Source organism: Penicillium hispanicum, assembly GCF_028827665.1.
Source record: "Penicillium hispanicum strain IBT 35686 chromosome Unknown utg000008l_segment0_segment0, whole genome shotgun sequence".
Classification (NCBI taxonomy): Eukaryota; Fungi; Ascomycota; class Eurotiomycetes; order Eurotiales; family Aspergillaceae; genus Penicillium; species Penicillium hispanicum.
The window spans coordinates 2,044,990-2,071,412 of record NW_026623200.1 but is presented as its reverse complement, the minus strand read 5'-3'; the positions used below and the strand labels follow the sequence as shown (position 1 = coordinate 2,071,412).

The 26,423-nt window shown below is 52.7% G+C and overlaps 8 protein-coding genes across 8 annotated transcripts; 6 read left to right on the top strand and 2 right to left on the bottom strand.

Moving 5' to 3' along the window:
• Positions 1-401: 401 nt before the first annotated feature.
• On the top strand, positions 402-5,029 carry N7459_009621 (Phosphatidic acid phosphatase type 2/haloperoxidase; the record flags this gene model as incomplete). The annotated part of the gene is made up of 7 exons (XM_056948789.1): positions 402-449; positions 506-695; positions 762-1,212; positions 1,648-3,619; positions 3,682-4,000; positions 4,057-4,186; positions 4,237-5,029. 7 exons carry the CDS (start codon positions 402-404, stop codon positions 5,027-5,029), a joined length of 3,903 nt encoding a protein of 1,300 aa, XP_056796014.1.
• Positions 5,030-5,282: 253 nt separating this feature from the next.
• Positions 5,283-6,383, top strand: N7459_009620 (ribosome biosynthesis protein MAK16; the record flags this gene model as incomplete). The annotated part of the gene is made up of 2 exons (XM_056948788.1): positions 5,283-5,341; positions 5,477-6,383. 2 exons carry the CDS (start codon positions 5,283-5,285, stop codon positions 6,381-6,383), a joined length of 966 nt encoding a protein of 321 aa, XP_056796013.1.
• Positions 6,384-6,899: 516 nt separating this feature from the next.
• On the top strand, positions 6,900-7,607 carry N7459_009619 (uncharacterized protein; the record flags this gene model as incomplete). The annotated part of the gene is made up of 1 exon (XM_056948787.1): positions 6,900-7,607. The coding sequence occupies one exon, from the start codon at positions 6,900-6,902 to the stop codon at positions 7,605-7,607; it is 708 nt and encodes a 235-aa protein (XP_056796012.1).
• A 1,599-nt stretch (positions 7,608-9,206) lies between these two features.
• N7459_009618 (putative MFS sugar transporter) lies at positions 9,207-10,944 on the top strand (the record flags this gene model as incomplete). Its single annotated transcript, XM_056948786.1, has 2 exons — positions 9,207-9,777; positions 9,845-10,944. 2 exons carry the CDS (start codon positions 9,207-9,209, stop codon positions 10,942-10,944), a joined length of 1,671 nt encoding a protein of 556 aa, XP_056796011.1.
• Positions 10,945-11,742: 798 nt separating this feature from the next.
• N7459_009617 (uncharacterized protein) lies at positions 11,743-12,484 on the top strand (the record flags this gene model as incomplete). The annotated part of the gene is made up of 4 exons (XM_056948785.1): positions 11,743-11,977; positions 12,027-12,161; positions 12,217-12,303; positions 12,327-12,484. 4 exons carry the CDS (start codon positions 11,743-11,745, stop codon positions 12,482-12,484), a joined length of 615 nt encoding a protein of 204 aa, XP_056796010.1.
• Positions 12,485-12,836: 352 nt separating this feature from the next.
• Positions 12,837-14,012, bottom strand: N7459_009616 (uncharacterized protein; the record flags this gene model as incomplete). The annotated part of the gene is made up of 2 exons (XM_056948784.1): positions 12,837-13,545; positions 13,657-14,012. 2 exons carry the CDS (start codon positions 14,010-14,012, stop codon positions 12,837-12,839), a joined length of 1,065 nt encoding a protein of 354 aa, XP_056796009.1.
• A 1,415-nt stretch (positions 14,013-15,427) lies between these two features.
• N7459_009615 (aminophospholipid-translocating P4-type ATPase NEO1) lies at positions 15,428-19,250 on the bottom strand (the record flags this gene model as incomplete). Its single annotated transcript, XM_056948783.1, has 2 exons — positions 15,428-17,400; positions 17,450-19,250. The coding sequence occupies 2 exons, from the start codon at positions 19,248-19,250 to the stop codon at positions 15,428-15,430; spliced, it is 3,774 nt and encodes a 1,257-aa protein (XP_056796008.1).
• On the top strand, positions 18,986-25,775 carry sec16 (COPII coat assembly protein SEC16; the record flags this gene model as incomplete). The annotated part of the gene is made up of 3 exons (XM_056948782.1): positions 18,986-19,057; positions 19,815-25,149; positions 25,201-25,775. The coding sequence occupies 3 exons, from the start codon at positions 18,986-18,988 to the stop codon at positions 25,773-25,775; spliced, it is 5,982 nt and encodes a 1,993-aa protein (XP_056796007.1).
• Positions 25,776-26,423: the final 648 nt, after the last annotated feature.

The window sequence follows — 26,423 nt, the reverse complement described above, 5'->3', positions numbered from 1 at the left end:
ACTCGGGTGCGGAGTATTCGCGCGCGGTCGAAGCGAGTGCACTGTTCTGGAGAGGGGTCTATCGAATGATGTAACAAGGCAGCGGGAGTGTAAGAGAACAGGGACTGCGTCATGGTTTGGAAGAAGTAAAGACTGAGGTGAAAGGCGAAAGGCGAAAGGAGGAGGCAAGAGAAGGGGCAAGGAGCAAGAAGAGAAGAGAAGAGAAGAGAAGGAGAGAAGAAAATGGCGAGCGCCCCTTTTGGTGCCTGATGGATTTTTTGTGTTGTCGAGGCCCGTTTTCCGTGTTCCCCTCCGTCTGGCTGCTTTTTGCCGCGTATCTTATCGCCACCCGCGTTAAAGCGGCTCTTCGTCTCGGCCAACTCTCGAGGCGCACCTCGAGTCTCTCGAGCTCCCATGCCAACATGGGTGACACGCCACTGGCATCGTTGTCCCTGACTCACGTCCATTATGTGAGTACCGATTCGCTCATTCTGCTGTGGTAATATTCAGAATCTGAACGACCCAGAACCCGGAGGACCCCCTGTCCTTTGTGTCGGCATGGCTTGCGTTGCTTCCGCAGGCCCTATGCGTCTCCTACACGACTCTCATATGGGCAACGAGGGAAACAGAGGTCATCCTGATGTTTGTGGGTCAAATGGGATGTGAGGCATTGAACTTTTTGTTGAAACGGATCATCAAGGAAGAGCGACCAAAAGGTGAGCCTGAACGGGTCAACTGAAGGAGCCGGATAGCACAGTGTACTGAACCGGTCAATTCTCTAGCGATGTTCGGCAAGGGCTATGGCATGCCGTCATCCCATGCCCAGTTCATGGCCTTTTTCGCGGTCTACCTGACCCTGTTTCTGGTTTTCCGACACACACCGGCCTACGCGACCCCTTATCCCTACTGTGGGCTCCTGCTTCGAGCAGTAGCTACACTAGGTCTTTGTGTTGGTGCAGCTGCCGTTGCTTCTAGTCGCATTTACCTGAACTATCACACTCCGAGACAGGTTTTGGTGGGCTGCGGTGCTGGAGTCGGGTGCGCCTTTGGTTGGTTTGCGATCACCGGACTTCTTCGGCGCTCGGGATGGATTGACTGGGCTCTCGAACTGACAGTGACACGTCTGATGCGCATCCGCGACCTGCTAGTTAGTGAGGATCTGGCCGAAGCCGGTTGGCAACAATGGGAAGCACGGAGGTTGAAGCGGCGCTACAGTGAAGGCCGCAAGTCGGAGTGAAAGTCGCGAAGACAACGCGATATGTGAATAGTGTAGATTGAACGGGTCGTACATTGTTGTGTTAGCCAAAGATTTGAAGTGATCCTTGATATTCCTGGTCTGCGATCAACTCCGTACGCATACCTAGGTATACAAATGCAGACACAAATTGCCGAGTCCGGGACGTGACCGACGCGTGTGTATCACGTGACGAATATCGATCATTATCACCGCAACTCCGCGTCTCGTTGGAACAGGAGAAATGGCGCTGACTGCGAGATGATCCAGCTGCGCGAAGTGCATTCGATCCTGGGAACTATTGGTTCTATCACCATACTTGGGTTACCTTGATGTTATTGTTTCTGGACCCTGTCACATCCAATCAAGTCACCCCCGCATTTTGGTCATCCACAACCCACCCGTGCGTTTGTGTAAGGGACACCTTGTTCCAGGCCAATCACGATGGATATGTCGACAGAATCTGGCGACAGTCCAATGCAAGAGCATCATATCGTCAAGGCCGACGAGGTCGATCAGACGGGAACCGACATCTCGACTATTTCAGATGACCAGTTGATGGAGGAAATGGCGGAGGGTCTGCGACAAGAGCGAGCTTCTCCAGCTATTCCGACGCGGGAGTCTAGCGGCTCGTCACGACCTCAACAGGGTGTCAAGCGACCTGAACTACGCCGCGAAGGTTCAGCACCTCCACCGCCACTGCAACCGCCTCCACCGGCCCCAGTTCAGCAGAATATTGACAAGCCGGCTGACTCGCTAAGCCTGGCTCAGCTTCGCCGGCTAGTACAAGAAATGCCTAAGATTGAACAGCCAGCGTACGCGTTTGAATATGCCGATTGCCAACCGTTCCCGGATGAATTAAATGAATGGTTCCAGTACAACGACTTCGACCGCGTGATGCTGATGGGTATGAAGACTACTTTCGACCGCCAATGGAGTGATTTTTGCCACCAGCAAACTCCTAGCATCCAGGAAATTTTGTGGCTGGATTCTCCCGAGGATCTACGCCGAAGCTTTGTGACTCAGTCCCTCGAGAAGACGCGGCATTCCGACATCTCCGTGCGTCTGGAAGCGCTGGAGAATCTCTGCTATGTCGTGACGGGTGTCTGGGGCCTCACGGCAGGGCGAACAGCGCCGGATTATCCTGAAATGCCAGACCTCAAGACAGCGACAGAAACGCCTCCGTCGAAATCCCTACAGCTCGCCTATATTGAGCAGAACGTCCTACTTGTCCAGCAGTGTGCAGGCATCCCACTCTTGGTGAAACGATTGTGCGAATTGTTTGACCGCACTCGCACCCCGTTAGGTCCAGATTCTGATGGAATTGAGTTGGATCGACTCCACCCAGGCGATATTCCCGCGCCTGAGCGCGAAGCAAACTTGGTTCTGACCCTGTTGTACTTTGCAGTTGAGGTTGGCCGAAGACAAGAGTCTCGAAGCTCTCAGTACACATCTATTCGTGACGCACTGGCCGAGTCAGAGCCATGTTTGCTGGTCACCATTGTGGAAATCATTGCACGCCTCCGATGGGACGAGACTGCAAATATCCCGTTGACCAGGATAATTTTACTGCTCTGGAAGTCACTCCTTCTTGTCTTCGGTGGCAGTGGCCACTTGAAGAAGACTAAAGAGATCTTAGAGCCGGTCATGGCTTCTGAGGAGAATCTTGTCAACCGAAAAGGGCCGTTTCTTCATGCGTCTCCACTGGATTATCATCAGTTTCGCCAGGAGATCACGTCTAAATACCCTGCCTATAACCCGCCACCTCCAGTGGTTCCTCTAGAATTGGAAAACAACTCGATCCTCCCTCCACTTCCTCAACACCCCAGCAGATCGAATTCCTCGAGTGGGCTTTTCTGCGGGGTTGGCCCCTCGATCGCTGGTGGCAATGGCTCAATTCTTCAACAATCTGTTCATATCGCTACTCCTGCCCCATCTCCTCCCCCATCACCTATCGGGCCTGGAGGAAAAGCGGGAAAGAAGCAAAACTACCAAACAAACCAAAACTTTCCTCTTATGTACCCTCCCCTGGATGATACTAGCAATCGCATCGGGGGCAAGGGCACCACTGAACGCCAGGATGTGTTGGTCGGAAAACGATGGGAGGGCAGCGATGTGCCCGCCTCGATTATCGAAGCAGGCCGGCTTTTCTCTACCCATGTCAAGATGACTAGGGCCATGCAGCAACTGTGGGAGGAGCGCGAAAATTTCATGAAGTACGATCGTGGTTGGAATCTCGAGCAGAGTGGGCCGTCGCTGGACTCAATCCCAATCGAAGACCTGCGCAGAGAAATAGATCGACTGGACATGTCGACCAACCCAGACCAGCCTCCACCGAAGCAGGCTAAGGTAGAGACTGATGACCAAGACGTTCAGCGTCGACTGGACGCTGTTGAACGCTTCTATGTGAGATCAATATTTTGACCGTCAACAGCGCTGGAAACTAATTAACCTGATGCTCCGTGCAGGCCCATACCCTATCCCACCTCCAATCCATTACAATCGTATTCCTGAAGATCATTCTGACAAACGTCAGTGCTGTGGTTAACCAGGCCGGGCCTCAAGCCTCTCAGAGCATGAGGTATGATTTGAGCAACTCCACCAACGAATACAGCCAGCTTTCTAATGTGAACTTGCTCAGTAATGGCCACAGTGCCAATGGATCCTCCACAGAATATTTCTCCGATGCTTCGGTCGATGAACTCGATAACATTCGGTTGCGGGAGATCACTTCAAAAGCCGTCTCGGGAACCTTACTTCTGCTTGTGAAATGGTTCAAGCGATCCCGTGAGTGTGCGCTACCTCTTATTTTTCTTCTTTTGCATGACTAAATCCCGCCAAAGACGTCTTGAAGTTCGAATACATGACTCAGCTGCTTCTCGATTCGAATTACCTGCCCCTAATTCTCAAGATGTTTGCCCACCAAGACGTGGATCAGGCAGTGGCACAGAAGAACGACCGTGATGATTTATCGTAAGTGTTTTAGCCCGCTCTAATAGATTGCCGGCTCTGATAGCAGCTAGATTCTTTCACTTCTGCCGTGACCACTCCGATTTTCCATATGAGGTTGAGAAGGGGCCCAGTGGAGACACCGAGAGTGACGACGAGGCTGTCCCACCACCAATTTCCCGCCAACGTCCCAATATCCAGGGGTTTTCACCCGAAGATAGTCTAACTGATGCTCCTGATGGCCCTACGCGTCCCGAAGTCGACGAGCTGGGCTATCCCACCGCCCCTCTACCTAAGGAGCCCATCACTGTTTTCTCCTTCCGAAACTTCTTCTCTGCTATCAATTACCTCCACATCATGCAAAAGATCACTCGCGACAAAGCACATCGTTGCCTACTTCTTGTGCAGTACAAGTCGAGCACGATATTACGAAAAGGTCTCAAAATCCCCGACCCGCATCTTCGCTTCTACACTCTCAAACTCTTCAAGTCCCAAGTGCCTTATTGCGGTCGCAAGTGGCGCCAAAGCAACATGCGTGTTATCACTGCCATTTACCTATACTGCCGACCAGAACTCCGTGATGACTGGCTTGCAGGCTCGGACGTCGATGCCGAGGTAGAAGAAGCACTGCCTTTGGAACAAGCGCTTCGTGGTCTAACGCACTGGTGGCATTTGCGCCAGTACAAGGACGTGATGGGTGGGCCAGAAGGTACTTCAATGATGGAAGAGGAACGAGATTTTTTCGTCCGCGAGCTAGAATCAATGGGCTGGGGCTTCGCTGAAGAGATGGAAGACTCAGATGTGGGCAATCATATGGTGAACGGCACTGAGTGGGAAGGTGGCTTGCAGATGGAAGGCTGGTCGTGATGTTCTGAGCAGCAAGATAGATGAGATGCATATACCCCAGCTACGACTGACTTCCCGTTCTAATAGGAATGAACCTGTAGAATATATTGAGCTTGCAACAATGATAATGGGGATAGAGCGCTTGCAGTCTAGTTCGACCACTCATTGCGCGCCTATCGATAAGCACCACACGTGACCACCGCTTTTTTTTTTCTTCGGTCGAACACCTGGGCAACGGCTCTCCAGTAGAACATCAACCCGCTCCCTGCCCATCATGTCGGACGAAATTGTCTGGCAGGTTATTAACCAGCAATTTTGTTCCTACAAACTCAAGTGAGTGCTCAGTCATATTTGACACCTACCCAGTCCCTTAAGTTATCTACCTCGGTCTCGACACCGCCGGACAAACTATCAAACTTCCGACGAAGAGCATCTGGCTGACGTGAGAAAAAATTTTCACTCCCACAGAACAACCAAGGGACAAAATTTCTGTCGCAATGAATACAATGTCACCGGTTTATGCAATAGGCAGTCCTGCCCGCTCGCGAACTCGCGGTATGCGACGGTGCGCTCTGACCCTGAGACTGGCGCAATGTACCTGTACATGAAGACAATTGAACGGGCTCACATGCCGAACAAGTGGTGGGAGCGAGTGCGTCTATCATCCAACTACGCCAAAGCACTGGAACAACTCGACGAGCGGCTCATCTACTGGCCCAAGTTCTTGATTCACAAGTGCAAGCAGCGCCTTACTCGCCTGACGCAGGTGAACATTCGCATGAAGAACATCGCCAAGGAGGAAGACCGTCTTGGTGAGAAGATTGTTCCCAAGCTGGCGCCTAAGATTCGTCGACGTGAGGAGACTCGCGAACGCAAGGCCGAGTCAGCGGCTAAGGTGGAGCGTGCTATCGAGCGCGAGCTGATTGAGCGCTTGCGCAGTGGCGCTTACGGCGATCGGCCACTTAATGTCGAGGAGGGCATTTGGAAGAAGGTCCTCCGTGGCTTGGAGCGTGCTGGCGATGGCCAGCGGGATGAGGATCTGGACGACGGAGAGGAAATTGAGGATGAAGAAGAGGAGGGCGTGGGCGAGGTCGAGTACGTCAGTGACCTGGACGAGGAGGAGGACCTCGAGGACCTAGAGGATTGGCTTGGCGAGGGTTCGGCTGGATCGAGCGACGACTATGATGAGGAGGATGAGAGCGCCGAGGAGTCCGGATCTGACAGCGATTCGCCTAGTGAAGATGAGGCGCCCAAGCCTAAGCCGGGAGCCAAGCGCAAGGCCGCTGCTCCTCAAGCCAAGCCTCGGAAAAAGGGCCCGCGCATCGAGATCGAGTATGAGACGGAGGGCGCTGGTAAGGATCATGTCATGGCTTAAACTTGTTGGGTTGGGAAAAGTTCATCTGATCTTGCATGGCGTTGATGGTCGAATGTTTTTCTCTTTTTTTCTGTCTACTATTGAGATCGGGCATCATACCCAACTATTGCATTTACTATCATATGAATGTTGTCAATACGGGTCTTTTACATATAATGATCTTGATCTTCTTACCTTGGAGCTCGCTTTTGTCGACGTGAATGGTGCGGGCACTCTATACGATCACGTGCCATGGTCTCCGCCTCGCCTCGGGCTTTAAGGCCACCGCCACTCCACAGGCCAACACCTCAGCACCCACAGAAGCCGGCTCTTCTGGGAAACACAACTCTAAGAATCAAAATCTACAACGTTTCCATCGAAGCCGGACCCCCGAATCCATCCGACGTCTGCCCAGCCTACCTCTGGGCTAGGTTCCGGCAGGAAGCAGCTCCGTATCAACCCCACTTCACACTAAGGCTATCCTCTACTGTCTGCGCATCGGCCGACTGAGCATCTACTACAATTTCGAAACCCGAAATGAGCTCATACTTCTCGTCACTCACATCTTCTTCCTCCATATCCAATGTCATAGGGTCGCGGCTCAACAGCCTGCGCCGGGCGGTTACCCTTGGAGATGAGGGGGACGATCCCGAGAACGAAGACTGCTCGCACGTCTCCAATGCTCTTCGTGCCTATTACACCGAAAAGGGACGTCCGTTCCCTCCCTGGCTGCCTCCCGATCCCAAAGCGCCAGCTGCACCCACCCGCGTTGTCGCCACTACGCAACTCCCCTCTGCGGGGACACCTGGCCAGACACCCGCCACCGGCTCCTATGGCCGCGGTGGCGGTCTAGGTGATCTATGGGGTGATTCAGATGCATCGCCGCAGCGGAATATGGCAGCCACAACCAGTCTTCGTCGTGGCCGAGGCGGAAACGCTCCCCCGCTATCGTCTACCCACAGCGCACCACCACCGGGTCCGGTGTCTTCACCTCCGCCGCCGCTCACTCATGCGCAGTCGCACTCCCCAGCTACGTCAGGCTCTCTACAACCTGCCGGTGCCAGGCCTCTCCCCAGCCAGCGAAATGGATCGTACCAATCCTCGCAATCCACGCGTTCGACGCAAGACCGGGGCGGGTCCGCGCAGGAGCGACTGCGGGCTCGATTACAAGGGGGTCGATCGCCGAGCCCAAACGTTGACCCCAGCATCCGCAAGCCAGTGGGATCAACTGGAAGGCCCTGGTGAAGAGGTGAAGAGAATATTGCATTGGATTGATCGCATTGCCGTCAGCATGGCGCCAGGAGTTTGTATTCTGTTATGACTTTCTACCGTACATACAAGGCAATAACAACCCTTTCAAATGATCATTGGAGCATTGGAAGATTGGACAAGCGGTCCCAGTCGGAGGGTAAATATCGAGACTCAGAGCTTTCCCACTTGCAATCTTCAACGCCGGGTAACTTCATACGTCTTCATGCATGGATATATCATCCTGCGACACTAACAAAGTCAACCGGCCACGGGACACGATAGCTCGGTATTCATGATTGGGTCTCGCTACGCCAGGACCTGCCCGCTGTTGGGTCATCACCCTTCCAATTTTTCCTTCTGCTGGACTAACTTCCCTTAGATCCACTTGGCAAAGCCACCACCCAGCGCCTAAGCTTTGTCGGCTAGCGAATAATGGTCTCGGCTCAAAAGCGGGAAAGTTTCGCATTTCCTTGGGGCCGCAAAGATCCCGTGTTGGCACCGTGAACGAAGGAATTCGGAATCCTGTTTCCTTCTCCACTCCACGCCGAGATCGAGTCCCGGCTCCCCAGCGCCTCCCGAAGTGGAGGGCAGATTTCACCGAGGTGTCGCCGACATACACTGGAGTCTCCATGGGGTCCCCGACCCGTCCCGTGCTTCCGTAATTACCCCAATCCGGAGAGAGAACCTCATGTGACATGTCCGTGTTTTTTTCGGCACACGGGACGTGTCTTCGGGCCATGGACTCGGCTTTGCCTTCACCCGCGGCTCTGAAATATCCACTCGCTGGCCGAGTTTTGTACAGGAAGCACGGGAAGCCGGGAATTTTCCAGAAGTACGATGCCGACAGTCACAGCGGAGGATGCCAGAAATCACGGCGGCCAATGGGATCGGAGAGCAGATCAGAATACGAATCTTGTTACAGTGCAACCCTGGAACTGGGTTAGACTGGTAGCCTTCATTGAGCTGCGATTCGTCCGAACATCCAATTAGACCCCTCGAATTCCCCGGCCTCTTCCTCTCCACATTCTGCCACCCCTGCCAGGCATGTCGATGCCTTCTAGTTTGGGGCGCTTATCCAGCTTTGGGCTTCCGGTGAGCCCGCATGGTCCTATTTCTCCTCATTCCTGGTGCGGGCACTGCAGCCCAACCCCATGGTTGGCCCGACTCGCCGGCTGGGGTCCCTCTCCACATCCTCGGAGCACGGAGAAGCGACTCCAGTTACTCCAGATGAAAATGACGAGAAACATGGGGCGAATCCCCAACCTAGGTTAGACTTTCTTTTCGCCGTGCCCCCCACTCTTTTTTCTTTTGCTCTCATGCTTCAGGCTCTGGTCGCCAAAGCGTATTTCCGGTCGTCATCGTCAAGACCAGTGTGGTCTGCAGACCGGCCTCAAATAGTCCCTCTTCCCCCTCTCTGTGTCAGTCCTTTTTATTCCTTGCTGGGCGGCTTCTCTACTCTCTCCACTTCCTCTCTTCCTATCTACATTCAACCGTCTGGGACTGGCTCCTATTCCTATATACCTGGATTTCTGTTATTGTATAGTCCCACCTCTCTACCACCCATCTACGCTTTAGGAGAGAGATTGTCCCATCATGTCCGACATCAAGGATGTCGAGGCGCCGCACGGCACCCACAACGAAGAAAAGGAAGCGGTCGCATTCGAGATGGATGATGTGCATGACCAGAAGGCCGAGAATCAACTAAATGAGGCCGTTATGGATGCAGAGTTGCAACAGCTCGAGGAGCAGCTTCAGTCGCTGCCCAAGCCTCGGCTTGAAATGACTCTCTCTAACCCGGCCATGTTTACCTATATTCTGGTGGCCTTTGCTTCAATGGGAGGTATGCTCTCTGGTCTCGATCAGTCGTTGATTAGTGGTGCAAACCTCTTCCTTCCGGATGCGCTGCACCTATCTTCCTCGCAAGCTAGTTTGGTGAACGCCGGTATGCCTCTCGGTGCTGTTGCCGGTGCTCTGATCTTGTCACCGTCGAACGAGTACCTGGGCCGTCGCATGTCTATCATTGTTTCGTGCGTTTTGTACACCATTGGTGCCGGTCTGGAAGCCGGTGCCATCAACTTTGGTATGATGTTCGCTGGCCGATTCATCCTTGGTATGGGTGTCGGTCTGGAGGGTGGTACCGTTCCTGTCTATGTTGCGGAGTGTGGTAAGTCTCTACTCAGCCTCGTTGAGATTCAAAGATCCCGCGCACTAACCATCATCTCTCAATGCAGTTCCTCGCCGTATCCGTGGTAACCTCGTTTCGCTCTACCAACTCAACATCGCTCTGGGTGAAGTCCTTGGCTACGCCGTTGCAGCCATGTTCGTCAGTGTCGAGGGTAATTGGCGCTATATCCTCGGCTCATCGCTTGTCTTCTCCACAATCCTGTTTGTGGGGATGCTTTTCCTCCCCGAGAGTCCTCGTTACTTGATGCACAAGCAGCGCGAGGTGGCCGCCTACGCGGTGTGGAAAAAGATTCGCGGCTTCAACGACTATGAGGCCAAGGACGAATTCCTGGGCATGCGACAGGCTGTCAGCGCTGAGTCCGAGGAGCAGTCCCAAACCAAGAGGTACGCGTGGATGGACTTCTTCACCGACCCCCGCGCTCGTCGTGCCATCATCTACGCCAATATCATGATCTTCCTCGGCCAGTTCACCGGTGTGAATGCCATCATGTACTACATGTCTACCCTGATGCAGGCGATCGGCTTCGATGACAAGAACTCTGTCTTCATGTCGCTTGTGGGCGGCGGCGCGCTGCTGATTGGTACCATCCCGGCTGTTATGTACATGGAGCGTTTCGGCCGCCGTTACTGGGCTAACGCCATGCTCCCGGGCTTCTTCATTGGCTTGATCCTCGTCGGAGTCGGTTACACCATCGACTACAAAACATACCCCGCTACTGCTCAAGGCCTGTACTTCACTGGTATTATCCTTTATCAGGCATTCTTCGGCTCCTACGCCTGTCTGACCTGGGTCGTCCCCTCGGAGGTGTTCCCGACCTACCTGCGTCACTACGGCATGACCACCGCCGACGCCAACCTCTTCCTCTGCTCGTTCATTGTCACCTACAACTTCACTCGCATGATGGAATCCATGACCCGTATTGGCCTGACCCTTGGTTTCTACGGTGGCATTGCTGTTGTCGGCTGGGTCTACCAGATTATCTTTATGCCCGAGACTAAGAACAAGACTCTCGAGGAGATTGACGAGCTCTTCTCGCAGCCCACCTCCGTCATTGTAAAGCAGAATCTCAAGCAGACTTCGCAGGTGATCCGTGATTTGTCGCACCTGCGTCTCCGCAAGGTGTTCTCCCCTGAGCCTTACAACTAAGGACTAGGTGAATAATTTGGTGTGAAGCCTGGCTTTTGTCATTACATTGGAAGCCACGATATCTCTTTACCTATCTGCTTTATGCTATTTATGACTGCAAGCATATGACCTAGTGATGATGGGACTCTACGATACTGCAATAACTATACCCTCCAATCAATTGTACTATTTCCAATCAAGCACTTTCGGCTACCAAGCGATGTGTTCTCTGTGACCTCGTCACATAGATAGAACCTACCTCCCTCTCATCTCCTAACAGATCTTCTAACAGACCAAATCATTCCACGCCCACTGAAGAAAATATTCATTATCACCAAACTCAGATACGTCCCTACCTTTTCCTTGTAAGGACTCCTCAAGATGTCGTCGGCAAATAGGTTCATTCAATCTTTCATTCAAATTCCCAACGAGATGTTCCGCCTGAACACGAGCACTATTCGTCCCGGGCTCAGCCAGGTCCAGTGAGACCGCAGCGCAGCTTTGACCTTACAGCTCAGGGACAGTCCAACCGAAGGCTCTCAATCCGACTACTTATGAATGTAAATCATAGGAACAAAGAAACTCGGCCAGTATTTGGATTTAGTCTAGTTACATGTTTTGCCTAGTCAGTTTTACCCCTCTTGAATTGTTTGTACTGAGGATGGTTTGGAATTCAGACGGTTTACTACGATTGGCCGTCCCATCGTGGAAGATATCACCTGATTCGCTGTTCATAGGGGTCATATGATTAGCTTGTCATCAAAATATCTCAAATATCTCAACGAGGCCCCTTTCTAGGACAATACCATCTACATAGCGATGTTTCAAAATTTCCTTCGTCATGCGCACTCTCCTGCGCTAGGACGTCTTCCAAATCGTCGAGCTTTCTCGTACATGTCGACGCACCAAACTTTTCCAGCAAGCTTGCATCGATTTCAGATCCATCGTGACTCAAAGCTTTATGACAGAGCTTTTGAACAAGATGACTGGGAATACGAGGATGGAATAGAAGTCTCCGCGGACGGCTTGGTCCATTCAAATATCACTGCCGATTGTATGTGGGCGAACATAACTTCATATCCTTCCCTTGCTAACCTATAAAGTTTCTAATGGGGCGTTACTTATGCCAAATACGCACTTTATGCAAGAGATCACACGGAGGTCGTTTGATTATTACTTGGACAGTGTGGAAGATGGCCAGGCCCCCGCCGAACCTCATTATCTGTGCATACCCAAAGGTGATTAAACCCCGGTTGGTCGAAACGAGCGAAACTGATTTTTTTACCTTATGAGGCACCACCATTCCGAAGTCATTGATTCTTTTCCGTGAGCGGGCTTCCCGCTTCTCCCTTCAACCTGCGCATCCGATGTCGTTGGATAGTATGTTCAAAATAGTCACTAAGAGAAGGAAGGAGCATTGCTGACTGGCAAAGGCCTGAACAAAACCCTGACTCAATTTTATCGTGATTCTGGGCAGATTATTGATCCAGATGATTGGCTTGGGAGGAACCCTTACCATGAAGCATACTTTGATGACAAAGAAGAGTGGATGCACAAATAATATGCATGATGGTCTGCATGTCTCTAGTGGTTGAGCAGCAACTGCTGTACGAAACATCAATATGGACCATGTCCTTTCATGTATGATATGAAAGTCGATCTCGTGGGCACTTCGTACGCTGGGGGTGCCGTAGGACAACCTTCTTAGGTATCGCTTGATGGTCCAGGGGAAAAGATTTCATTTCTAGGCTAAAGAAGATCTTGTATTACAGCAGGAGACCTGTCCGTATCTCGTGAATAGCTAGGACTGCCTTTTACCACATGCATCCCCCCTGATGAGCAGCACCCGGCTCACCTTTTAGAGTAGCTGCAGGCGTCAATGACTCACGAAGGGGCAGCAGACAGTCACGTATTTATAATGCCCTAGCTGTACCATCCGAGTCAGCTTTATTCTGAGTCGAGACTCTCTCTCCGAGATCACCCATCAACCCAGCCTGAGGCGTATCAGGACTCTTCTGAGCCGGCAGCTCAGCCTGGGGGGTCGTCAGGGCCTGGAGTGCCGGCAGCTCAGCCGGCGCCGCAGACACCCCGGGTCTGATTTCGTTGCCAGCGTCCAATTCCTGCTTCTCATATAGACTAGGCCTAGGATGCGAAGCTGCACTCGCATCGAGCTCTGGCTTGCCAAAGTACGGATCCCCGGGCGAGGCTGCAGTCGTCGGGGCCGAGGGCGACGAGTTGGCTTCCGCTTGGGTTGCTGCTCTGGCGCGTCGGCGCCGGTGCCACCAGATGAACCAGATTGCAGCCATAAGGAGCACACCAACGGGGATGCATACTCCGATGGCGATCTTGGCGCCAGTGGAGAGGCCGCCGGTCGAATTGTTGGCGGCAGAGGAATCACCTGTCGAGCTGGGAACGGGCGTGCGCGTGTCTCGGATGAGGATCACGGGCATTGCTTGGAAGGTTGCCTCGGGGGTTTTGGCGGTCGAAGTGCCAATGACACCGACGTAAGGAGGCACTGTTTTCGTGGTGCATTCGCTCTGCGCGGTTGTGACCAGAGGCAGGGAGGTGCCGATGGTGGCCGTGTTACTGGTGCATGAATCGCCGCCATTGAAGCCGTATCCTCTGGAGTTGATAGGAGGGATTAGCAGGAGTCCTTCATATGTGGGGCGAGAAGAGGGCATAGGTCTTCGCAAGGTGCTTGTGGATGCGGCTGGTAGATATCCGTATACTCACGACGGACAGCACACGGTGACGGCATCGTGCGCCGCCAGACTCGTCACAAACTCCGACAAAAGGAACGAGCTGGTCTTTTGGATATCGCTGGCTGAGAAGGCCCCCGTCCATCCTGACGGACAGTACCATCCCGGGTAGAACGCCTTATACGTGTTGCTGGAGTCGTTGGCCTTCGATCCAGACCAACCTGAGGGGTAGCATGAGGTCGCATAGCCCACCGAGCCTGTGGCACAAGTTGGACCCCATCGCAGCATGGTCGCATTGGCATTGTGTGCCACCCATGTTTGACTCGTACAATCCGACGGCGGCGGGAAGACGGTGGTCAGGGGACCGAAATTGCCAGCAGTGGTGGTCATGACTGCAACTGGCGGTGCATGGTTTGAAGCAACAGGAGGACACGAGTGAAGGGCTCGGCTACACAGCAGACGCAATTAAAAGGGCCATAGATAAGGCGGTTGAAACCCCCGAGGTGAGAATAGGATCGTGCACGCCCTGCTGGCGCCCTCCAGCCGTTCTTACACCGTTATACATAGAACATGCAGCCCACGTTGAGCCCACGACCAATAGAGAGTTTCCCTGAGCGGCTCAGCAGTCCGTGCTGCTACAACTGAAATAGATTTAGCCCCTATTGACTTCAGCGGCGGAGGTATGAAGAGATCGCTATGACCTCCTTCAGTGTCGATCTATATGGGAATGGGTATAGGTCCAATGTCGATCGTCTTGTCGGAGCAATCGTATAACTCTGAAATCCCCTCGGGCAAAGCTTATACGAGCAGGATTTGCAGAGACCGTGATATGACCCCCTCGTGGAGTAGAGCCGCTAGACGTCAAGGGGCTCTCAATTAACTACCTAGTTACGCAAACCATCACCAAGTAAGCCAATAGGCCGTAGTATGTCTATTCCAGGGCGTGTATCATGAAAAGCGTGCACAGCTATTGTATATCCTTGGCTGACTGGCTCACCGGTGCATCGCCCTGCTTTTTCATACGGCGTGATCTTCTAGGAAAATCCTATTTGTTCTCCATGCCTCGAACAGCCCCACGGCCCGCTACATGCAAATTGCTGTGGATTTGGGCAACCGCATGTCCCTGTCAAGGCCATGCCGGAAGTTCATTGATATGCATAGCCTGACAGACTGGCATTGTCCCGAATGTTACCGCAATACCGACACGAAATAGCATCACCCATACGATTTATATACATAGTCTTCTATTGAACTGGATGGTGAACTTTGAGACTACCACCACAGTAGGGATATTTTTCATGGTCTCAAATGAGATCATGACTTTGTGGTCACCCTCCTCGACATTTCCCACCTTTCGCTCAAAATGCCTGCCTACAATCAAGTAGTAACTAGTAGTAGTAGTAGTAGTAGTAGTAGTAGTAGTAGTAGTAGTAGTAGTAGTAGTAGTAGTAGTAGTAGTAGTAGTAGTGGTAGCAGCAGTGGCAGTAGCAGCAGTGGCAGTAGCAGTAGGTATTAATGTATATTCATGTTGTAGCTCGATATAATTCCAGCTGCTATACAGGACGGTTATACAACCGGTCATGACCTCTAGGGGCAATTGGAGACTAGAGAAGTACTATGAGGTAGTCCAAGGTGATGCGAGTATATTGTTGATAGAAGGAGAAAGGTCACGCTCTAACGCCTAGTGTGCTTTGCAAAAAAGAACAATATGCTTGGGATGGATATACGGTTGGCCACAACATCTTACTGCAGCCATGTGAACAGTCGAAGCGAAAGAGACCAAGCACGATTACGCCTCAAAAGCATCAGCCTCGCACTTTGCGGTAGCTTGGTGGGTTCCAGGACTGCTGGATAAGCTTTCCAGCCCATACAGGTAGCAGAGAGACAGCTAGCACGGCGACGACACGCCATAGCCAATCGAGGGTGATCACGTAGCGGAGATTGAAGTAATCACCGAGGAAGGGGACACTGCCAGCATACACCAGGGCGGTGCCAACCAGACAGAGGATCATGATAGGATGCCAAGTCGTGATCGAGATAGCGACCATCCCGAGCTCGTTAAGAACGAGGGCTGTAAAAGATACACTGACCAGACGTGGCCCGGTGATGGTATCTAGCAAGATTTGGGAGAGACCTTGGATGACAGCGCCCTGGTAAACAGAAATGAGAACCCAGGTAAAGAACGAGCGGTAGCTAAGACTCTTCCCTGTCTTGAGCTCCTTGTACAGTTCCGGGTAGAGATTGGCAAGCCGCTCATCCACGTCTCGATCGAAGACGAGCGAAAAGACGGGTGCATTGGTGTAGACAGTGGCATAACCGATCATAAGCCAGTTGATAAAAAGACCCTTGGGGTCGAAATGACCTGCAATGCTGTACATGGTTTGGCACACACTGATGATCAGACCGCGATGCATGATGAACTGTGCCAGTTTGGCAGACCGCTTATATGAATTGCGTCCATGCCAAACCAGGAGTTTCGTCAGATGATGGAACTGAGTGATACTGAAGTCAGCAGCCAGAGAAGCTTGGCGACCTTCCTTGCCCACAATTCCGATACCAACGTCAGCTGCTTGGATCATGGACACGTCGTTACCGCCGTCACCAATGCAGCAGACACGTTTTTTTGTGTGATGACGTATCAAGTTTGCAACTTCAGCCTTTTGGGTCGGAGAGCATCGACAAGCAATCACAGCAGGCAGAAGCACAGCAACAGAGATGAACGCAGACCGGAATTGTCCAAGCATCAGGCCCAGTGACTCGCCATCAATTAGCAGGCAGCAGTCGGTCTTGTTGCGTAGGAAGTCCAAGGCTTCCTGAGCGGCTGACTTGTCCGTGACTTTGGAAACGGTGTGAATGTACTGGCCTCGAGAGACCAATTTGGCAGATATAGCAACACATCGGGCGGTCTCCACCTTGTCTCCAGTCAACATCCAGATCTTCACACCTGCATTGCGCATCAGTTCCAATGAGGATTTGACATCACGTTGCAGGCGATCCTCCACACCGGTCACACCGAGCAGCTCCAGGTCTTGTTCAAGATACTCGCTCACCACCTTGGCCATGCCAACGTCCCGCCCTTGCAGGGACAGCGATGCTTGCTTATATTTACCGGAAAATCCCTGGTACTGCTGGAGAGAAAGCCGCTTTCTGCCGACTACCAGAGTCCGCAAACCCTCGCGCGCCATATTGGCTGTCTCTTCATCAAGCCAGTCATTGGCTGCAACGATCGATGACATGACAGTGTCTGCACCCTTCTGATAGAACCAAATCTCGGGTTCGGTTTTCCCTCCGGTATCAAGCATGTTCTCATCTTGCTGGAACTCAACAATGATGCCCATTCGTTTGCTGTCAGATGTGAAGGGGAAAATATCGAGGATACGGACCCGAACAACGACTTGCTTGGAGTCGGTGGACTCGAGAACCACATTTTGACGGTCACGGTACGACAACTTCAGACCAACTTCTTCAGTGTATCGTACAATAGCGATTTCATCTGGAGACGAAGCCTGATAGTTGGTCACTTTTTGTCCGTCCTCTTCCTCGGTGGTTGGAGTGACGTTGTGGCAAAGAGCAAGAGCTAAGAGGATATCTCGAACACGAGAACCAATTTCTCGTCGTGTACGTGGGGCTGCTCCTTGGCCAGCCTGCGTCCCAAAGACAGTCGATGGCGTCGTCAAGGAGTTGCCAGCAAAGCCTTGACGGATAAAAGATGTGACCTCATCCATTGCCTCGTTGGCATACGAAACTGTGCCGACGTGGATCTTCTTTAATTCCATCTCTGAGTTTAGATTAGCAATTGTCTCTGAGCAACTTTCAGATGAACTCACCATTTTGAGTCAATGTCCCGGTTTTGTCTGAGAGCAAATATTCAATTCTGCCCAAATCCTCCGGGATCGTACTTGTCCTGACCACAGTGTCTGGAATATCCTTGTCACGCTCGATGAATCGACCATACACTGATTTTGCCATATCCAGGTTGACTCGAAGACTCATCGGTATTATTGTAGAGAAGAGAATGAGATATATCATGATCGCCACATACCACACCTTGTCATTTGTTGGCTCGAAGCCTTCCAGGGCAACCAGCACTATCGACAAGGCGAGCGTCAAGATACACAGAATCTTTGTTAGATTGTTGATTTCATATTCGAGCAAGCCCACCTTGGATCGGGAGGGTGAGGTTGAGAGAGCGGCTCGAGTCTGGGACCCAGTGTAGATGATTGCAGCGTAGGTTATGGTGTTTGATGCGAGGACTGTATTGGCCCAAGCAGTATTGTCGATGGTTAATGGTGCTGAGTTGGACTCTTGGCTCTCACTACTCTGAAGCTCCCCATCTGGGGACGGCGAAGATGACTTGTCGACATGAGCATCGTAGAATCCCGACGGAGGACCGAGTTCAACCGTGCCCACAAAATCGTTGACTCGTTGGTCCGGAGGGCTTGCAGTGATCTTGAGCCGAGTGAAGTCACCAAAGGTGAGGGGCTGGGACAAGGCAGAAGGGAGACGAAGTTTCCAATCAGTTTCACCATCTAGCTGGTCCGTTCGAATAAAGGTGTCGCTGGCAGCATTGTCAGGGTCAGGACTGGATCCAGTCGCAAGAGGTGGCTCGGATGATCCTTGGCCAGATTCAAGCAAATCGGTAGGTACTCCAGAGGTATTTCCTTCGAGCGAATTCTGACGACTTGAGCCCGAATAATTGGAGATGCTCTTTAGTATCACCACATCCGCGGGCAAACGCTGGTTTTTGCGGACCTTGAGGACATCTCCGACTTTAAGGTCCCGCGATTTTTTGGTCATCTCCCTCACGCCAGATCTTTCAAGAGAAAGAACGGTAAACTCCTCCGAATTTGCTTCAGCGTCCCTTCGTCGACGTGCAATGTCATCAAGGGCCTCTTTGCCCAGAGATATCGAGACCACAAATGCCAAAGGTGCAATGTAGGAAGACATATAACCAATCCTTAGTACAGGGATAACTTGTGACAATGCGACGAGGAGGAAGTAAATGTTGAAAAAGAAGGAGAACTCATTGTACAGCGTTCGAGGTAGGAAACTCCAGGGGGTGTATTTGGCGTTCGAGACGACGTTGGGCGGGTATTTGGTCGCTTGGTATTGCCCAACAAGGACATCTCGAGGAGGTTTGAGGGAGTTATTATCGGCATTCTGTCGAAGTCGATTCGACGCACCCTGCAGGAAATTCGGGCCCTTGAAAATTGGCAGGCGGAACCGGCTGGGTTTGGAGGGCTGATCGTCTTTGAACATGCGTGTCGAGCCTCGTCGATCGAGGAGGGGTGCCTCGTCTTCTGTTATATTCCGCGAGCTTGCATGCGACCTGCGTAGTCCATTCTCGCCCCGATTCTCCAGCAATGCTTCTGTATCCTCATCTGGTTCCCCATCACCGGAGGGACTGCGCCGCCATCGACTGCCTGAACCAACGCGTAAGTTCCGAAGAGCAATTCCTGGGCCAAAGTTTTTTAACTGTCCAGTATAATCCCGGGAGACTCGGGAGGATTGCTGAGGGGCGGTGTCGGGATCAAGTTCCTCGAGGTCCAAGTCGTCATCAGATCCCGAGAAGTCGTCGGCGTCATCAGGCCGGTGAAGAGGATGCAGATAATCCGATGTTGAAGGCATGATGGCAAATTCAATGCCTGCGAATGTTCAGAATGCTCCGATCATGAGCTGTATTGCAATTTGGGCCCTATCGGGAAATAAAGGATCATGTCAGATAACCAGTCAAGTGGCCTTCAGGTTCCACGGCAGCATGATGAGGATAATGTGGGCAGGAACTTGGCATGAAATGGAGGAAGAAATATGCCCAGCGATCGTTGAGCAACCGATCTCCATCAACGTCGGAACTCCTGTGCAGATGTCGACAGTTGCATAGAGTGCCTGCCTGGGGAAGCGTGATGCCGCGCGCAATCACCTGACGACATCACGGACCGTAATGTGCTGAGTCAGCCGCCTGCTCGAATCGGGTTGGATCGCCCAATCTGGGGCCGTCGCGCTTCAGGGAAAAGGCGTGCTGTTCTCCTTTGCCTCCGCTGATGCATTCTCGCCTTGTTCTCTTCTAATAAAATTCGCGTTCTTTTTCTGGACCTTTAATCCTTCGCCATTTAATGGATCGGTGAACTTGGCGCCCGCCGCGAGCTTCGTTATTGGGATTGTTGACCCTGAACGTCACTGGCGACGTGTCAGGTTGCCTCCTCCGGCCTCCGAATCAAGTTGATTATCGAGGACGATACGCTCGCTATGGCTCAACAAACATCGCCCGCCGATGACTCGGGCGTCTGGAATCCTGCCCTACGTCCAGAGAAACAAACTGGACCTATTGTCGCAATTTCAACAGAAGACTCCGGGTCTGATCGTTTGGGTGCAGATGGCTCTCATGAGCCCAAAGCATCCAACCTAAGGCCGTCGCTTAGCGATGACGATTTTTCTGCATGGGATATGCCACAGGAGGATGTCACTGGTCAATCGCAGAATACCGAACTCGACTCAAGTATGGTGAATGTGCACTCAGCGCTTGACACAACCGGAGCCGATGCTTTGAATTCCGACAATAGGACAGGTATGGACTGTTCCAAGATCGCGATGTCTAAAGTTGTGCTGGAAGATTTACCAAATCCAATCCGAAAAGATATGCCATCCGTGCAGAGGCACTCAGACCAATCAGTGGTTTACCCCGGGCCTGTTGAGGTATCATTGCCCGAAGCCTCTCCAGCCGAGACTCCCTCAACCGAAGCCGCATTCCCCCCGGGTGAAGAACATGCTCCGTTCTCCGAATTGTTGTCTACAAATACGGAATCTGCTCAACCTCAACTCAACCAGCCTCAAGCTCCGTCAACCGAAACCCATTCCGTCGAGGCCGTCTTCGCGTCCAGTGACGAGACTGATGATTTCGCGGCGTTATTGACCAACAATTCTCAACCCACTGCCAGCAATCCCGAGGACCCCGGTACTTCGACGCCGGCAGGTGTATCTCTGGCAGCCGGAGACACTCACGTTGATGCGATATTCCCGTCTGGTGCAACGTCTGTCGACTTCTCCGATTTATTGACAGACACCGAGACTGCGCAACCTATCCTGGAATCTTCGAACGAGGTCGCCGGAAATTCTGAAAACAAAGTATCTGCCATCACAACGACAGTACAGCCGGCCGATTCGGACCAGCCAGGATTTGCGGAATCCACCATGGGGGCAACTGCAAGTGGCAATGCCTACTGGGCTAATGAGGTTGATGGTGACATAGACTCTGATGGAGATGACTTTTTCAACCAACTCAATACCCAGACGAAACCCATCTTTGCACCACCAGAGGCCGACTCTAGGTATGAGGAAGGAGTGCCATTGTTAGACGACAGCCCACCGGGTTCGCCTGAGCGCACAATAGACCAAACCCTCGCCGCTGATGACATTTTTGCAAACGACAACGATGACGCAGAAGGCTTTTTTAGCTCTGCACAAAATTCGGATGCTAGCAAAGTGCCTAGTCTCCACGTCACCCGCAAGAGCACGTCACAGGTTATGGAATCAGTAGGATTCGATCTAGACTCCCCCGCTAGCGATGTCTCGGCAGCTGCGCAGCTTGATGATGCCATCAGGGCGGCATCGTCCCCACAAGTGCATCAAGATAAGACAGAAATGCCAGAGCCCTCGGAAGAGGAGTTGGCTGCTCGATGGGAGGCCGAACTCAGTGACGCAGGGGAAGATGATCTGGCGGCGCGCTGGGAGGCCGCACTGGATGATGATGATTTGCTCCTGGGAGATGATACCGCTCAACCCACCGTTTCCGAGACACAGCCTGTGGCGCAGAGCCCGATTCCGCCTGCAAAAAACGTTGGCCCTGCGGGTTTAAACAGCCCATTTGAGACTCCGCAGCAGACTCGGCCACGACCCATACCCGGCGTGTACGCACCACATCAACCATCCACAGCGGACTTGGTTGGGGGGGTTGCTATCCCAGGAGCGGCTCCCCCCGCTGCGTCTTATTTCTCACAAGAGACGTCTAATCCTGTGACGTCTAGTGGAGAGAGCTTTGCAGAACGGCCAAAGGAAGGCTACAAATCCCCATATGATCTACCAGATGACTTGTCTCGGCCGCGACGACCTCTGGCTACCCAAAAGCCTCCTCCCCCGAAGGCGGAAAGCACTATGCGACTCCCGCCTCCTCGCGACAATGGATTGGTGCAACATCCCTTGCCCTCCGTCGTGCCCCCTCCACAAGCAGCAGCAGCAGCAGCTCCGCCGCCCGCCCCGAAGAATTTCTTCGAAGAACTTCCTTTGCCGCCTCCCAAATCTCGACCTGCTAGCTCCGGGCGATATTCTCCTAATCCCAGTCCTGCTGGAGCGACTGGATCGTCGTTTGCTCCACCGCCCAAGAATCCATATGCTCCTGCCGCCATCAGTATGGTCTCCCCGCCCGCCCCGGCCCCTCCCACAGATGTTCCCCTTCAATCTGGTCTACAGCCGCCGGAACGCCTGGATCCTTACGGTGCCACATTGGCTTCAAGTGCTCCTGCCGGCCCTAGTGCTGCTTCTAGGTATTCTCCCAAGCCGCCAGTGCTGCAGGGTTCGACCAAACCGCCTTCAACTTCGAGATACTCACCTGCGCCGCCGGCTGCTTCCACCCGTAATCGATATGTCTCTCAGCCGTTAACGGTTCCGGGACACACGAACAACCTGCCGTTCCAGCCACGTACATCGAGTCCTTTGGCATATCATGAAAAGGTCTCCTACCAACCTGAAGATGTCAAGCAGCAACCGCAACCACCTTCGCTCCAGCCCTCGGTGGATCTCTCGCCGCCCCGAGCGCAGCGCCCAAGTGTTGATCAAGGATTGCCATATGCTCCGCAGCTGCCTAATGGCTCTGCCAGTTCCCCCATTATGCAACAGCAAACACCTCCCAAGAGCCGCTATGCCCCCCCGGAGTATATCAACGACTTTGCGCAGCGTATTGTACCAAACGATAACTACGCCCCCGTTGCCCAAGCACCGGCTGTGGTAACCTCCCCTGATATGACTGATCACCAGGTTGTTTCTCCCCGTCGGTCTCAGACCCAGTCTCCTGGACAACAAATGATGAGCCCACATGCATTTGCGCCCCCTATCGAGACTCTACCACGCCCGGCTTCGGTTCACGGCTCGGGCTCTCCCACCAAACCAAGCAATCCTTACGCGCCGACGCAAGCTTCTGTGCATAATTTGAGTGTCTCTCAACAGCTCCACTTCATTGCGCCTTCCGATGGACAAGAACATGATCCCCTTGAGCGATGGAAAGGTGCTCCAATCTTCAAATTCGGATTTGGTGGGGCTGTTGTGTCTTGCTTCCCCAAGCACGTTCCTCGATATTCTGTTGGTCAAACGGCGCCCATGATTATGCCGAGCCCCGGCCAGCCTAAATTCTCGCCGGTGAACGAATTACTACCGGCCATCGAGACCATTGTCCCGCACCCGGGGCCACTCAAGGCCAAGTCTAAGAAGAAGGATCTTCTAGCCTGGCTTTCGAGCAAGATCGCAGCGTTCGAAAACGAAGTTGATCCCAATTTGAACCTATCTCATCCTGATGCACAGAAGCGTCATGAAGAGAAGATATTGCTTTGGAAGATTACAAAAATATTGGTCGAGAATGATGGTGTCTTGGAGGGTTCACCTGCAATTGAGCAATCTCTCCGTCAAGTCTTTTTCCCAAACCTTTCAAACCCCACATTCAATTCGTTGTACGATAATACTTTCTCAACACCGGCTGTTTCAAAGCCTTTCGAAATTCCGTCCCAGCCCGATTCTGTCGACCCTCAATTCAGCGAGGAGCTCCGAACCAATCTCATTCAAGGTGACCGTGAGAAGGCTGTTTGGGGTGCGGTTGACCGTCGCCTTTGGGGCCACGCAATGGTCATTGCATCGACTATGGACAAAGCGACCTGGAAGCAGGTTGTTCAAGAATTCGTTCGACGGGAAATTAGATCTGCGACAGGCAATACCGAGTCACTCGCCGCTCTATATGAAATATTCGCAGGCAACGCCGAGGAGAGCATTGATGAGCTAGTGCCCCCGTCTGCGCGAGCTGGCCACCACCTGATAAACAAGGCCGGTGAGCAGGGTGCACCTAAGAACGCCCTTGATGGCTTGAACAGCTGGAGAGATACGCTTGGGCTAGTGTTGAGCAACCGCAGTTCTGAGGATCAAAAAGGTCTGTTGGCTCTTGGTCGTCTCCTTGCGTCATATGGCCGCACAGAAGCTGCGCATATTTGCTTTATATTCTCGCGGGCTGCTGCATTTGGCGGCGCAGACGATCCACATGCCAACATCGTGCTTCTTGGCATCGACCATCAAGTGTCCTCTTCAGCCTTGATGGACGAAGACGCTATCTTGCTGACCGAGACTTATGAGTTTGCCACATCAGTTCTGGGGAATTCTGCGGCAGCAGCTTTGCCTTATCTTCTCGCATTCAAGGTCCTTCATGCGAAGCAACTGGCTGACCGAGGACGCAAATTGGAAGCGCAGAATTACTGTGATGGGGTCGCGTCAGCTCTCAAAGCGACCACTCGGCCTTCTCCCTATCACCATCAGAAACTGTTCGCTGAAGTCGATGAGCTGTCTGCTCGACTTCGGCAGACAACCGGTGACGGCACTTCGTCCTGGATCTCAAAGCCCAGCATGGAAAAGGTTTCTGGGTCCATGTGGGCTCGATTTAATAGCTTCGTGGCGGGTGACGATAGTGACGCAGCATCGACGGGCTCCGGCAGGGCAGGTGAGACTGCTGACTTTGGACCTTTCGCTAATGTGGCTGGAACTCCAACTGTCAGCCGATCTCCATCTGTGTCGGATCTCTACGGTTCCTATACCGGGGTAGGCGCACAGCCAATCCCCACTGGTGGCCCGTCGAGATACCTTCCATCCAATCAATACGCCCCGAATGCTTCGCCTGAACAATTTCGTGGTCGATCCTCCATGGATTCACAAAGATCTATCTCCGGCGGTGTTCCCTTCGGACAACGTCGAAGCTCGCAGGAACAGCCTTCTCCAGTCGACTCCCACATGTTCCCAGGAGAACCCATGTATGGCTCACCCGGGATTACGGGCTACCAAGCCACTCCGCCTCAGTCTTCGTATATACCTCTTGCTCCGGTGGAAGAGGATTCCACACAATCTCCCGCAGAAGTGGCTCAGCCAGTGCAGCCTGCGGTGAATGGCCTCTTCTACCAGCCACCAGGGCAGGACCCTGCTTCGGTCAGTCAGTCGCCGTACTACCAAGGCCCTCCTGGCATGCCCCAATCGGATAGTTATGGGCACATGCCTCCAACTTCCAGCAATGCCTACGAGCCACCGTCGTATGCCCCTGCCATGAACCTTTCACCACAGCCGACAGAGCAATTTTCCGTGGAAGAAAACCAACAACCCAGGAAAAAGCAATTCATGGAGGAGGAGGATGATGACGATCTTGCTGCTCGAGCCGCGGCCATTCAGAAAGCCCAGAAGGCAGAGAACGACCGAAAAGCGGATGAGGCGTTTAGAAAGGCTGCTGAAGAAGATGGTAAGGATTCAAAGAGCCTTTTGCAAATGAGTGATACTAACTCTATTACAGCTAACCGAGCCGCCCAGCAACCCAAGAAGGGCTGGTTTGGAGGATGGTTTGGTGGTGGTAAGAAGGAGTCTGACAACGTCGGTGGTGGTCCCATCAAAGCCAAACTTGGCGAAGAGAATTCGTTCTATTACGACAAGGAATTGAAGAAATGGGTTAACAAGAAGGATCCCAACTCTGCCGCTCCTGTCCGTGCCACGCCGCCGCCTCCACGAGGCTCGGCTCCTCCCAGTCGAGCCGCCAGCTCCGGCAGCATGCCCCCTCCTGCGCCACCAATGTCGGCGACCTCCGGCAGTCGACCTCCATCTTCCTCGAGTGATGCCCCTCCTCCACTATCATCAAGTCCCGCGGTATCCACACTTAGTGTGCCACCTCCCTTGGGTTCCATGCCGCGGTCCGTCTCCACCGGCGCCACTATGTCAACGCCGCCTGGTAGCTCAGGCGGACCGTCTCGACCACCATCCTCTCTCGCTCATGCCAGCTCGATTGATGATCTTCTTGGTGCTCCTCAGGCGCGTAAGGGCAACACTGTCCGTGGCAAGAAGAAAGGCCGCTATGTTGATGTCATGGCGAAATAATCTCATGCCGTTAGATTTTGCCCTGAAAGCGATTTCTTGACCAGGCAGCGACTGACGGGATTTTTTATTATGTTCTTTCTTTTGTTTTAATATGCCGCCTATGTCTCCTATTTTGCTTCTCTTCTCTTCTTTTCTCAAGTCTCCCTGTCACCCTATATAATAGATTCCCCATTGTGAAGACCTATTTCCCCAGCATCCTGCACGTGTTTTGTCTTGTGACAGGGCAGGCACTTCATTCACCGGCGTTTTGCACACTGAACCTATCATCACAAAACCTTGCACATAGCTCGTTTCCTGCTGTTCTCTGCTGCGATTCTCTTCGCCTGCGAAGCGAGGGGAATTATTATCCTTGCATAATGTATATCATCACCCTTGCCCTTGCAGGTATCCTCAGGTATACTGTGATTTGTGGATTTCCTTTTCTTCGCGCCTTGGATTTGGACGTTTCTTTCCGCATGGCTTTCCCTATGCGCGTTGTTCTAGCAAGGACCTTGATAATGACCAGCTATTGCCATCCTCTGGTTTTCCAGGTAGAATGTGCAAGATCTCTAGCACGTCGGCTGCAGCTTTCGTGGTCAAGGATAGTTAGCGGCTCATGTCATAAAAGAGTTGATGTAATACTAGGACACTGTTAGACCCCATCGCTGT